The 12,236-nt window shown below is 45.2% G+C and overlaps 1 protein-coding gene across 1 annotated transcript; it reads left to right on the forward strand.

Annotated features, from left to right (window-relative positions):
• The first annotated feature begins 6,522 nt into the window (after positions 1–6,522).
• Positions 6,523–11,712, forward strand: KCNA4 (potassium voltage-gated channel subfamily A member 4). Its single transcript, XM_036384227.2, has 2 exons — positions 6,523–7,203; positions 8,018–11,712. The coding sequence occupies exon 2, from the start codon at positions 8,818–8,820 to the stop codon at positions 10,777–10,779; it is 1,962 nt and encodes a 653-aa protein (XP_036240120.1). The 5' UTR covers positions 6,523–7,203; positions 8,018–8,817; the 3' UTR covers positions 10,780–11,712.
• Positions 11,713–12,236: the final 524 nt, after the last annotated feature.

Raw genomic sequence — 12,236 nt, forward strand, 5'->3', positions numbered from 1 at the left:
GATATGGAGGCTTTACTGACCTGGGACAGGAATAGGGTAGAACTGAGCTAATATTAACTAGGGCTTTTCCAGGGGCTCCTGTGCTGTGGTATTTTCTGGATCCCCTGTGGCAGGAAGGAAATGATGAATCTGACTCCATGTTCTTAGAAGGCTAATTTATTATTTCATGATATATATTGTATTATATTGTATTGTATTATATTATATTAATGCTATACTAAACTATACTAAAGAATAGAGAAAGGATACAGACAGAAGACAAGAATGAAAAACAAAAGATAATAATGAAAGACTTGTGACTCTTTCCAGAGTCCAGACACAGCTGGACCGTGATTGGTCAATAAGTCAAAACAATTCACATGAAACCAATGAAACAATGACCAGTTGGTAAACAATGTCCAAACCACATTCCAAAGCAGCAAGACACAGGAGAAACAAATCAGATAATTATTGTTTTCCTTTGTCTCTGAGGCTTCTCAGCTTCCCAGGAGAAGAAACCCCGGTGAAGGGATTTTTCAGAAAATATCACAGTGACACTTCAGCCACCAGGGTACAAACTAACATCAGCTCTCTATGGGTTATTTCTGATTTGCATATGCAAATTATTTATTGGGATGACTTCTTAGCCTAATGAGGCTATGACAGCAAATATTTCCCAGCTTTACCTGCCTTGTGCAGACAAACAAAGGGTGCAAATCCTCCCTCCCCTGACTGTGGCAGCTCTGTGTGAACGTGAGGGAAGGCAGCCTGTGATTTCCAGAACACCATTTCCTCTTCCCTCTGGAGAAAGGGCTGGATGCTTCATCCAATATAGAGAATTTAATATTTCCTTGCATTAATTGCACCTCAGCCCTCCCAAGCATTACTGTAAATGATCCTCAATGTTCTGAAGTGCAGGTCTTCTACAAAAGGGTAATTTAAAAAGTATTTTTAGTAACTCAATTTCTGCATCAGTGTTAAAGCAATTTTTATATTGCCTTTGTGCTACATATTTTAACTTCTTGTTTCCTAGCTAGTCCCTGGAGCCCAGACCAATGACAATACTCTGGAAAGGGCACTTCCATTCTGGAAAGGCTTTCCTCAGTAAATGTCACACTGAGAAGCACCATAACTATTTGTTTATCTTGTAGCATACCAAAATAAATGCTATTATAGTATTTTTTTCTACACAGTTTGCTAGTTCAAAATTGGCCACAAGAATATTTCTTTCATTTAATAATCTTAATAATGCATTTTTTCTCCAACTTTGTATTGTAGTTAAGTATTGCACCCTGCTAAAATTGGTTAATTCTGTGTGCTTATTCAAGCTGGGAACATCTTTTTCTCTGTTACCTCTGTGCTTAATACACCCCTGAGATCATACAACAATATCTCCAAAATAGAGAGGTTTAATAAACTAGAGGAAAGTATAATTTACTGGGGAACAGTTTGTTTGGATCAACACACATGGCACTTAAAACTTCCAGACATCCAGCTCCCATGTGAATCTCTTTTTGAAGCCATTAGGAACAGGATTGAATAGATTCTCATTTTTGTCAACATAGTCCTCCTTATTAAAATTTTCTTATATTTTCTCAGATGTGCAAGGCTGGTTAAAAATGCACACACATTCCTTCAGAGTTTGTGACTGGATATTTTGGATAAAAAGTGGAATCAGACTTTAGTCTGGTTATCTGAATACTCTGACACAGTTCTGCTACATGTCACCAACTCAGACCCAGCAGAACAAGCTTCCTCTTAAAACATGGAGCAATTTTCTGCATCCTTATTACATCAGGAGAAGAATGAGCCTTCAGAGCAAGGGTGGCATGAAAGATCACCTCTCACACACCCTTAAACATCAAAGGGAAATGCCTGTGGTCCTTCCTCTCTTGATCTGCTGAATGTTATGAGGTCTGGTGGCTGCTTCTCTCCTCCCCACTCTCATCTGGAGTCTCTCCTGGCTGTTCTGTGTTTGTCAGCAGGGTGACAAAATGATGCCAGAGCAGACTAAGCTGGCTCTGACCCCGAGATTCATCTGGAAGCTACATCTGACTGCCATCAACTTGTGAACCAAGACACCTGTGAACCTACTGCAGTTACAGCCCCGAATCTTTAGCAGGAAATGTTCTAGTCCAGTGAATTCATGTTTATCATCCAATTTATGTGTAACAATCAGTGTAAGTAGAGCCTTCTGGTATGGTTTGGAGCGCTACAACTACAGTGGTGCATCCCTACTTTTAGTCTGATCCTACAGTTCCCTCATCCACATCTTCCATTCCATTTCTTAAACAGCAATCATAAAAAAATGTTTACTACTACAATTTACCATCATTTATCTCCTAGAACTTCATAGAAACATCCTTTTTTACCTACAAATATATATGTAAGCGATATTTGATGTCATACTCAACATCTAAATTTCCTTTCTTTACATGCTTCTTCACAAAACATCTTGCTACTGCACATTCCTGGGGCATGAGATTCCTGAACTTCCAGCAAACAACTATTATATATTTTAACAGGAATAGTTTTGAGATATTTTGACAATATCTTGTCATACTGATGTTTCTTTACAGTTGTTCTTCAAGTCACGGTTAACTTCATAATGCAAATTTACATTAATTACTGTCCTACTGTCTGATTTTTCTCCAGAATATTCCTTATAAAATCCCAGAGATAGATAAGTCTACTACACCCTAATAATGTTTTCTGATCTGGACAAAAATATATGCAAACAGGGATTTTTAACAGCATCTGACATTTTCAAGTTTTGTAATCATTGCACTTTCTATCAGCATAGTTGGAAAATTGGGTATTCAGAATAATACATTTATTCTTAAATGCAGAAATAGAGCTAATCCAATGATATGGTAATTTAAGTAATTCTGTGAAACTAATTCATCTCCTTCATGATTTAATTAAAATAACAGTTTCCAGACTGCAGATCCACCCTTCTCACTACTCCTTGGCATGTCTGTAACAAGGCACAGTGCGTGATCCAGGCTCTTCCATTTCAGCTAAAACCAAATTATTAGGGGGAAAAAAAAAAAGAAAAGGTGATAAATAACCCCTGTTATATTGGATAGAAAAAGGATGTCAGCATTATGATTGATGTGCCTGTGGGTATCTTGGAAATCTGGTTCCTCATTTAGAAGCTTTCTCTCCAGACTATCCTTATTTTTTTTTTCTGCTATTATCGTTTTTCCGAATAGACTTGAGATGAGCCCCTGTCTGCTCAGAATGAATGGAGAAATATTCAGGCCCAAAAATAGAACATGTGGTATTTTTATCCTGTTTTCTGAGTAAATCCACACTCTGGAATGAGAAATCACTCTCCAAGTAAAAATACCATCAGTTTTTACTGCTGTTCATCCTCAACTCAGCGGTGAATGGCCATGGTTTTGCAAACTATCCCGAGAAAATATGAAAGGGCTGCTGTTCTCTGGAGCATCAGCTTCCTTGGGTTAGCCTGCTGAAGCACAAGGAATGAACAGATGTGCTTTTCATACAGGTTGTGTGGAAGAACTGACTGAGGATAAGGCTGTATTTCAGTCTGCCAAGTGTCTCATTAAATACTGCCAGTCATATTCAAAAGAAGAGTACTTGAGCCAGATTCTTTGACAGGGGAGTCTTACAGAGCCTAGTTAGTAAAATATGAATAAAATATGAACTTCCTGAAGTGATACAACCGCTGGGAGACAAAACTTATTTGTGGAGGCAAGAATTCTTTGCTACTTTGGTACCTCAGGGGTCTCTAGCACTGTAAACAGCTGAGAGGAGGTGGAAATGCAACATCTGCATCATCTTTCAGAAATGCTGTAGTGACCACAGCCTTTTTTACCTGGTTATCCTGAGTTCCCATTGCCCCACAACATTTTGCTTGTTCAGAAAGGAGCCCTTGATCTCACAGGGATGATCTTACAGATGGATGTGTTGCCTTGAGAGGTGAATAGAAGTAACAGTGAAGCAAGCATAGGAAAGAGCAGAAGAACAAAAAGAGAAGGTTGAAAGGGAAGGAGAATAATTCATGGTCTGGAAGTGCAGTCAGTACCGAGCTGTAGTTCAGTTTTATTCACTGCAGAGATTACAGCAGGGAGGTGAGGGTTGGACTGAGGCCAGACCCTGCCAGTGTGAAGTGCAGCATAAATTAATATTTGGCACAGAAACATAAATGAAGCTTTGTAAACCTCATGTTCCCTCTGCACAGAAATGTATTAAATGGTTGTGCATTTTTTCATAGCTAAGCAGTGATGCATATTTCTCACCTACATCACTGTAAAACAGGACAAATCTGTGTGGCAGCATACCTTAGAGATCCTTTACTATGATACAACATTTCTATCAAAGACAGTGATGTGTGGGTATTCTCTCTTTGTTCTACCAATAATATTCTCCCTTCCCAATGTGAAGGAGCAGAGGAAATGTAATAGCTCTTTAATAAATATTGCTCTTTCAACACTGTGAAAATACAAAGCTGAATGAAATGAGTTACAGTATTCATCTGCAAATACTTAAAGCTTGTTTTTTGCTTTTAAATCAGTTAAAAATTGGATCAAGTAAGACCTCTGAGCTAGATTGAATTGCATGTGGTTATGTGATCCCTATTACATTAGAATGGATTTAAAAAGGCACAAAAAAGCTATTCTGCTTCTCCCATTGTCAGTTATGTGTGTATAGAATCACACACCACAGTTTATTTACCTCTGCTCAAGACCATGCTTTAGCTATTAAAAGCAGAAAGAATAACAGTGCTCAAAAAGGAATACCAAAGTGATTGGTCTGTTTCTACTTGTCTTTTTCGCTCAGATGTCCGCTGAATTTTTCATTTTAACAGCTCATGAGATAATGACAAGACAACGCATCTGAGATTTTGAAAGATAAGTAAAAGATAAATAGGCCATTATATTTTGCCCCAAGTCCTTGAAACATCTCAAAAAAGAAATAAAAGGGTGTTCAAATCCTACTGATAAAAAGCAACAAAAGAGTTGTTAGAGAATGAAGGGACTGAACTCTGAAAATGCCCCTATAATTCAACTTTACTGATGAAGGAGTGAGTCTAGGTGCTCCTAACAAGCCAATAAGTTTACCTGTGATAACTCTGATATTTTTATAGCTTCATGCATGTCCTTGTCCTGAAGTGATGGCAGTGGTTTGATCCATGACTTTGGTATGCTCCTGTGCCAGGTTACAGAAGAATCTGGGTTTTGGTATTGGAAATGAATTTATAGATGTTTAACTGCATCCAAAATCACCCAAATTTTGGACTACTTTTGTGCTGAGAGAAGACATCATATTTTAATGGCATTTGGGATGACATTAGTGATTTATCTATGTTTTTCACTTTATATTGACTATGGAACCTGAAGTATTGTGATGGTTGAAAAAACCAATTAGCTCTAGGTGCTATTTATGTTTCACAGTGCTGTTGGCAAGACTTGGTGCCTGGCACCCAGCATGTTTATCTGGCTGATCCCCCATGCTCCCCTACATAGTCATAGGTCATCCACTGACCTGAGTGGGATGGAGGGAATGGGCAGTAACTGCTGTAGGCAGCAGAGACACAGATGCATCATGACCCACGTGGATAATGTGGGTTGTGCTGCTGGGGATCTAAAGGGAAATAGTCACCAGGCTCTCTTGGTTTCTCTGTGGAGGAGGACCTCGGCAATGAAAGAAATGCCCAACCCACTTGCTGTGCCTGCTGGATTTGTCTCCAGCTGCAAACACCTTGAGGCAAAGTGTCTGGTGTGAGCGCTGCCTTTGATTTCCTCACGATTCAGTCTTTTATTTTTCCTCGAGGGGAAGCAGGAGTGTCCCCAGTTGAGTTGGAGGTGCAGCGTCAAATATGGCCAAGCTGCATTTTCACAGCCATCCCTTGCAGAGAGTGGAATGTGCCACAGCTGCAATTCTCTAGGTGCAGAAGGAGCAGGCACTCTATGCCCTGCTCGTGCTGCAGCTGGGAGAGGGAATTGGTTGCAGCCATTTGAGGTGTTAACTCTGCCAAACACACCCTCTAGCCATGAACTAGGACCGGCTTTCTGTTCAGGTGCAGAATTAGGGCTGAAAGTTCATTTGGCTTCATTTGCGAGATGGCTGCAGGAGCAGAGGGAATGCTGGCTCGTCCTGCCGTGGGGTTCGGGGCCGGGCGAGGCAGCGGCGCGCAGGTGCGGCCACCTCTTCTCTCCTTCTGGGAAAGCTGATCCGAGCTTGGCTTTGAATCTGTTGGAATTTATTGGAACCCGGATCCGAGCGACCCTCAACCCAAGCGTTTCGCTTCCTTCAGGGCAGGCCCAGGGGAGCTGGCTTGGCTTGGCAGCATCGCTCCGGGCGGACAGCGCGGGCACAGCGACTCCGATAAGTGCGGCGTTAGCAGCGCTCGGGGGGCGAGGCGGGGGCAGCAGCCGAGCCGAGCCGAGCCGTGCTGTGCCGTGCCGAGCCGAGCCGAGCCGAGCCGTGCCGAGCCGTGCCGAGCCGAGCCGTGCGCGGCGCAGTGCGGGCGGCGGCCGCCAGGGGCCGGCGGCGGGCCGGGAGCGGCGGCAGCGGCTGCGGGCGGCGGCTCCGGAGCAACAGGGCCAGCTCGGAGCGCCGGGGGCGCGGTGCCGCGGGCTGGCCCCGCTCCCACCTCCCGTCATCTCCCGGCTCCCCCGGCCGCCAGCAGCGCCCGCCCGCGCTCCGCTCTCCGCGCTCCGGCCGGCGGCTCCTCGGCCGCGTCCCCCCGGGCTGGGACCACCCAACAAGTGGATGGAGCGGGCGGCAGCCGGCTGAGCCCCGGACGTGGCGGGGGCAGGCGCCGCTCGCAGCCAGCCCCGCCGGAGCCCGGCTCCGCGCACGGATTAGCCAGCGCTGATTTATTGACAGACCTGCCGCCAGAGCCGGGCTTGCGGAGAGCGGCGATCGCGCCTGCCCCTGCACACGACAAGCACACGCACAGCGCCTTCGTTTTCCCCGTGGGGACGAGAGCCTCGCTCGTTGTTGCCTTGTGGCCAATGCCGAGGCGAGCGGGAGCGGCTGCGGCGGTGCCCGGTGCGCCCAGCCCCGCCGCCTCCCCGGCTCGCTGCCCCGGCATCCGGCTGGAAGGGACAGAAAAAAGTGGCCAACCTGTGGTGCGCACTGACCGCAGGCACCTGCGAGTGTGGATCAGCCGGCACAGCCCCTCGGCACCGCTGTCACCCGGTCCTTACACCAGCGGGAACAGCGCTGCTATTTCTCTGCCTAGGATCAGTAAGTATAACGGCGTTTGTAGGGTCGTCTTCTGCATGGCACGTAGGTACGGTTTCAAAAATAGCGTCATTTAATAGTCGTGTTCACCTTCTCTCGTGCGTTAATAGATGTGGCTATAGATGAGGTTTCTGTTTCAAAGGGGGGTGTGAGGGGCTGTGTATTTTTTGGTGTGTGTGCTTGCATGTAGATGTTGCTTCAGTGCACCTGCAGTTGTTTTCTTGACATATCACGGTGTTTTCACTTGGCTGAGCATTGTACGTGCCCGTTTCCCAATTAAATCCAGCGAGATGTTCATTGTGATCGAAACACAGTTCTGCTGTAGATTAAAATGTAACATGCCAGCATCCGATGTGTTTCTGCAAATACAACAGAAGATCTTTGTCTAGATACATTTATTCTTTAACGTTTCATGTGGATATATGTAGGTGTATCTCTCACATATGTGCTCAAAGACCTGAATGCATTGTGTGTTGCAGTATTTTTATTAGTGTTTATGTGTGTTGGTGTTTCAGGAGCATGCATATGTTTGTGTATGGATGCAAGTGCTTATATGGGTGGGGATTTTGTATCTGTCTCCATATATATGTGACATACCCACCCACATCCTTACCCACGGAGTCGTTCAAAATCTCTGTGCATGTGATGTGGGCGTGTGTGTAATGTAGAAGTGTGAATAGTGTGGGCAGGAGAAGATTTGAATGCCATGGTAATAGATGACACAGTTTCATTTGATCGGTGTGACCTTTTAGGAAAACAATCCAATCTTTTCCCTTTTTGTTTTGTTTATTTTTGTGTGTTTGTGCATGTGCCTCAGGTTAAGTGCTTCTTCTGCATGACCATAACCAAAGGGTGACCCATCCACTCCCTTGTGTCCTATGGGGACCTCAGAGCCAGTTTCTCAGTCTTCATCTCCTCCTCCTCCTCCTCCATCGCCTCCTCCTCCTCTTACCGCTGCTGCTGATGCCCTGGGTGCTGCTCCCAGGTTTGAGGCATTGTTGACAGGCTGAAGAAAGGATTTGCAAAGACCTCCTCACTGTGTAAATGAAGCGATGGCTGGAATTAACTTCAGCTCTCCAAGAAATGACATTAAACAGTAAGTGTGCTAGGCCAAAGCATTACCGGGAACAAATTATGAGGAAAGAGACTATTTGCATTTGGTTTCAATGATGAGCTAAAACCATCTGTGGAGAACAGGTACTCTTTGGTTTGCATATATTTTTTTTTCTCTGAGGAATGCAGCCTTTATAGCCTGCGAGGCAGTCATGATTCTGATCAGGTACAGCTGTGATGGCTGCAGGAGATAAATTAAAATAAAGGGGCTTGGTGGATGGAAGAACAAGGTCGCAGCTGTTCTCTGGTCCAATCTGAGAATTTCATCTTTTCTCATTAGCAAAGCAGTAGTTTGTGTCAAACCTTCCAGAGAACAGGAAGATGTGGCTCTGTAGTTTTCCAAAGTGCAGATTCAGTGCTACAACCACATTGCCCCGCTCGACGCGCAGGTGACCGCCCTCCGAACACAGATGGCTTTGAACTTCCCAGCTTGGAAAGTCCCGCTGTAAATAGCCCAAAACCTCGTCAGGGCGAGCGCCCACAAACCAAAACAAGACTTGCAGGATGGAGGTCGCCATGGTGAGCGCCGACAGCTCCGGCTGCAACACCCACATGCCCTACGGATACGCGGCCCAGGCGCGGGCCCGCGAGCGGGAGCGGCTGGCCCAGTCCCGGGCGGCGGCGGCGGCGGCCGTGGCGGCGGCCACGGCGGCGGTGGAAGGTGGGGCGGCGGGCGGAGGGGGGCCCTACCACCACTACCACCAGGAGCAGGCCCGCGGGGCCTCCTCCTCGCGCGGCCTGCCCCGCCGGCAGAGCGGCAAGAGGAGGAAGAAGGGCAAGAAGAGGAGCCACCACCTGGGCAGCAGGGAGTGTGGGGCCTCCTTCCCCTGCTCCGAGCTGCTGCCGCTCAGTGGTTCCGAGGAGAGGATACTGAAGGACTTGAGCGAGGAGGAGGAGGAGGACGAAGACGAGGATGAAGAGGACGAGGAGGAAGGGAAGCTCTACTACAGCGATGACTACGGGGAGGATGAGTTTTCCTACTCGGACCAGCCGCCCGATGACGGGGGAGGCCCCGGGGGTTACAGCTCCGTCCGCTACAGCGAGTACGAGTGCTGCGAGCGTGTGGTGATCAACGTGTCGGGGCTGCGCTTCGAGACCCAGCTGAAGACCTTGGCTCAGTTCCCGGAGACCCTGCTGGGGGACCCAGCCAAGCGGGGCAGGTACTTTGATCCTCTCAGGAACGAGTACTTCTTCGACAGGAACCGGCCCAGCTTTGACGCCATCCTGTACTACTACCAGAGCGGTGGGCGGCTGAAGAGGCCGGTCAATGTGCCCTTTGACATCTTCTCTGAGGAGGTGAAATTCTACCAGCTTGGGGAGGAGGCCATGCTCAAGTTCAGGGAGGATGAAGGTTTTGTCAAGGAGGAAGAGGAAAAGGTTTTGCCGGAGAATGAGTTTAAGAGGCAGGTTTGGCTGCTGTTTGAGTACCCGGAAAGCTCCAGTCCAGCCAGAGGCATCGCCATTGTCTCTGTCTTGGTCATCTTGATCTCCATCGTCATCTTTTGTCTGGAGACTTTACCAGAGTTCAGAGATGACAAGGAATTCGTCATGTCCCTGAGCTTAGGGAAGGGGCTTTCCAACGAGTCTCTCCGCCTGGACGCCGGGGAGCACACCATCTTCAATGACCCTTTTTTCATTGTAGAGACCGTGTGCATCATCTGGTTCTCCTTTGAGTTTACAGTGCGCTGCTTTGCGTGTCCCAGCAAAGCACACTTCTTCAAGAACGTCATGAACATCATAGACATTGTGTCCATCTTGCCTTACTTCATCACCCTGGGCACGGACCTGGCGCAGGAGCAGGGCAGCCAGCAGGCCATGTCCTTTGCCATCCTGAGGATCATCCGTCTGGTCAGGGTGTTTCGCATCTTCAAGCTCTCCAGGCACTCCAAGGGTTTGCAGATCCTGGGTCACACGCTCAGGGCCAGCATGAGGGAACTTGGCCTCCTCATCTTCTTCCTTTTTATCGGAGTCATTTTGTTTTCCAGTGCTGTTTACTTTGCAGAAGCTGACGAGCCTGCCACCCATTTTCAAAGCATCCCGGATGCCTTTTGGTGGGCCGTAGTGACCATGACTACGGTCGGTTATGGGGACATGAAACCCATCACCGTGGGCGGGAAGATAGTAGGGTCCCTGTGTGCCATTGCAGGAGTGTTAACCATTGCTTTACCAGTGCCAGTGATTGTCTCCAATTTTAACTATTTCTACCACAGAGAAACTGAGAACGAAGAGCACACGCAGATGATGCAAAATGCTGTCAGTTGCCCTTACCTCCCTACAAATTTACTGAAGAAATTTAGGAGCGCATCATCTTCGTCCACAGAGGATAAATCAGAGTATTTGGAGATGGAAGAAGGAGTTAAAGAATCTCTTTGTGTAAAGGAGACTAAAAGTCAGGACACGGGGAATAGCAGTGAGTCAGAGAAGAAAAACTGTGTAAATTCAAATTCTGTGGAAACTGATGTGTAGTTTTGAGCGTTTCCAAATATATTTATGCATTAAAGAGTGCAGTGAAAATAACGAAATATGCAAACAAGAGTCTGCAGCATACAGTAGTATGCCATTTAATGGTTAAATAGGAATAAAAAGCATTGCTGAACATGTATTACATATCAAGTAAGTGGTACAACTTGAGGAAAGGATTGCTAGATCTGATAAATTTTCAGACTTTATATTTTTATTAGAATGCAAGTGTTTTGCACATGAGGCTGAAAAATTTATTAAAACCAAGTCAGTTTTAAAGTGGGTGCATGAACTGTCGACATCACTAAAAACAGCTCTGTGGTAAAAGTTGGCATTCAGAGGTATTTACTATGTAAGAAACAATGAAGTTTGGTAGTCATTTATCTATTTATCAGTGCTTTAATAGCAGCTACCATAAATCATTGGATACCATAGTCATTGTTTTTCAAATGGTAAATTTATTGTAAAAAGATATTCTACAGAAGATAGATCTAAATTTTTTTTTTCTTGAAATCTATAATGCTTGTTTTTAACTGGAAATTTACTTTGGAAAGGCTGTTGACCCTCCAGAAATTGTTTATTTTTATAACTCTCTTTGGAGGCATTGCAGCATTTGTTGTCTAATAATGAAAGAAATGAAGTAAGAGAATTGTTAAACCTGGTCTGACTGCAAAGGCAAAATGACTGGAATGCTTTTTTGCACTACTTTATATGCTGGAGATATATTGAAAGAGACTTCATACTGTGAATGTTTACTAATGTAATAGTTCAATGACAATCATTGGGAGAGTGAATTCTGCATCATATTTTGTTGTTTCTTCTTTCTCTGTGATGCTGATGGCAAAACAGCTGACATGACATCAATTCCATACACTTTTTAATTATGAATATCTGTGATCTGGAAAAGGATTGTGAAGTAAAATTTTCTAATCAAAATTATTTGAAATCGGTGTTTTCTACTGATGCCCTCAAGAAATACCAACCTAATTTATATATATTTTTTTCTTTTTCTGCTTAATTCAGCATTCAGAGTCTATGATTAGTACATGCACTTTGTCAGTATTGAGGAAATTTGGTGTATGGGAGGAGCAGGTAGAAATAATCAGACACTCAGTTGTTACAGTGCTGACAATTGAGGATTGCTGACTTTTAATAATGTGCTATTATTGGTGCTGCATTTCCCCTTGATTACAGCTTTCACCCATGCATATTTGAAGCAACATTTAAGATCTAAACCAGGCATTTTGGGTTTCAAAATGAACATATTGGGTCCCATGGAGTCCTTGTGAAAGCATTCCATGGTTTCTCTTCACTGATTTTTAGGCCAGCTATGTTTTGCTATGTGTCAAAACCTCCCACTGCCCTTCCTAGGAGGTTCAGGTAGGTAAAGATTAGCTGGCCTGCAGTATATTCCAGAGTCCAGAATGAGATAGGTAAGATATTGCTGGATACAACATAAATAA

The sequence above is a fragment of the Molothrus ater genome, chromosome 6 (genome assembly GCF_012460135.2).
Source record: "Molothrus ater isolate BHLD 08-10-18 breed brown headed cowbird chromosome 6, BPBGC_Mater_1.1, whole genome shotgun sequence".
NCBI lineage: Eukaryota > Metazoa > Chordata > Aves > Passeriformes > Icteridae > Molothrus > Molothrus ater.

Coding starts and splice junctions, on each gene's coding strand:
- KCNA4 (XM_036384227.2), top strand. CDS start 8,818: ATGGAGGTCGCCATGGTGAGCGCCGACAGCTCCGGCTGCAACACCCAC.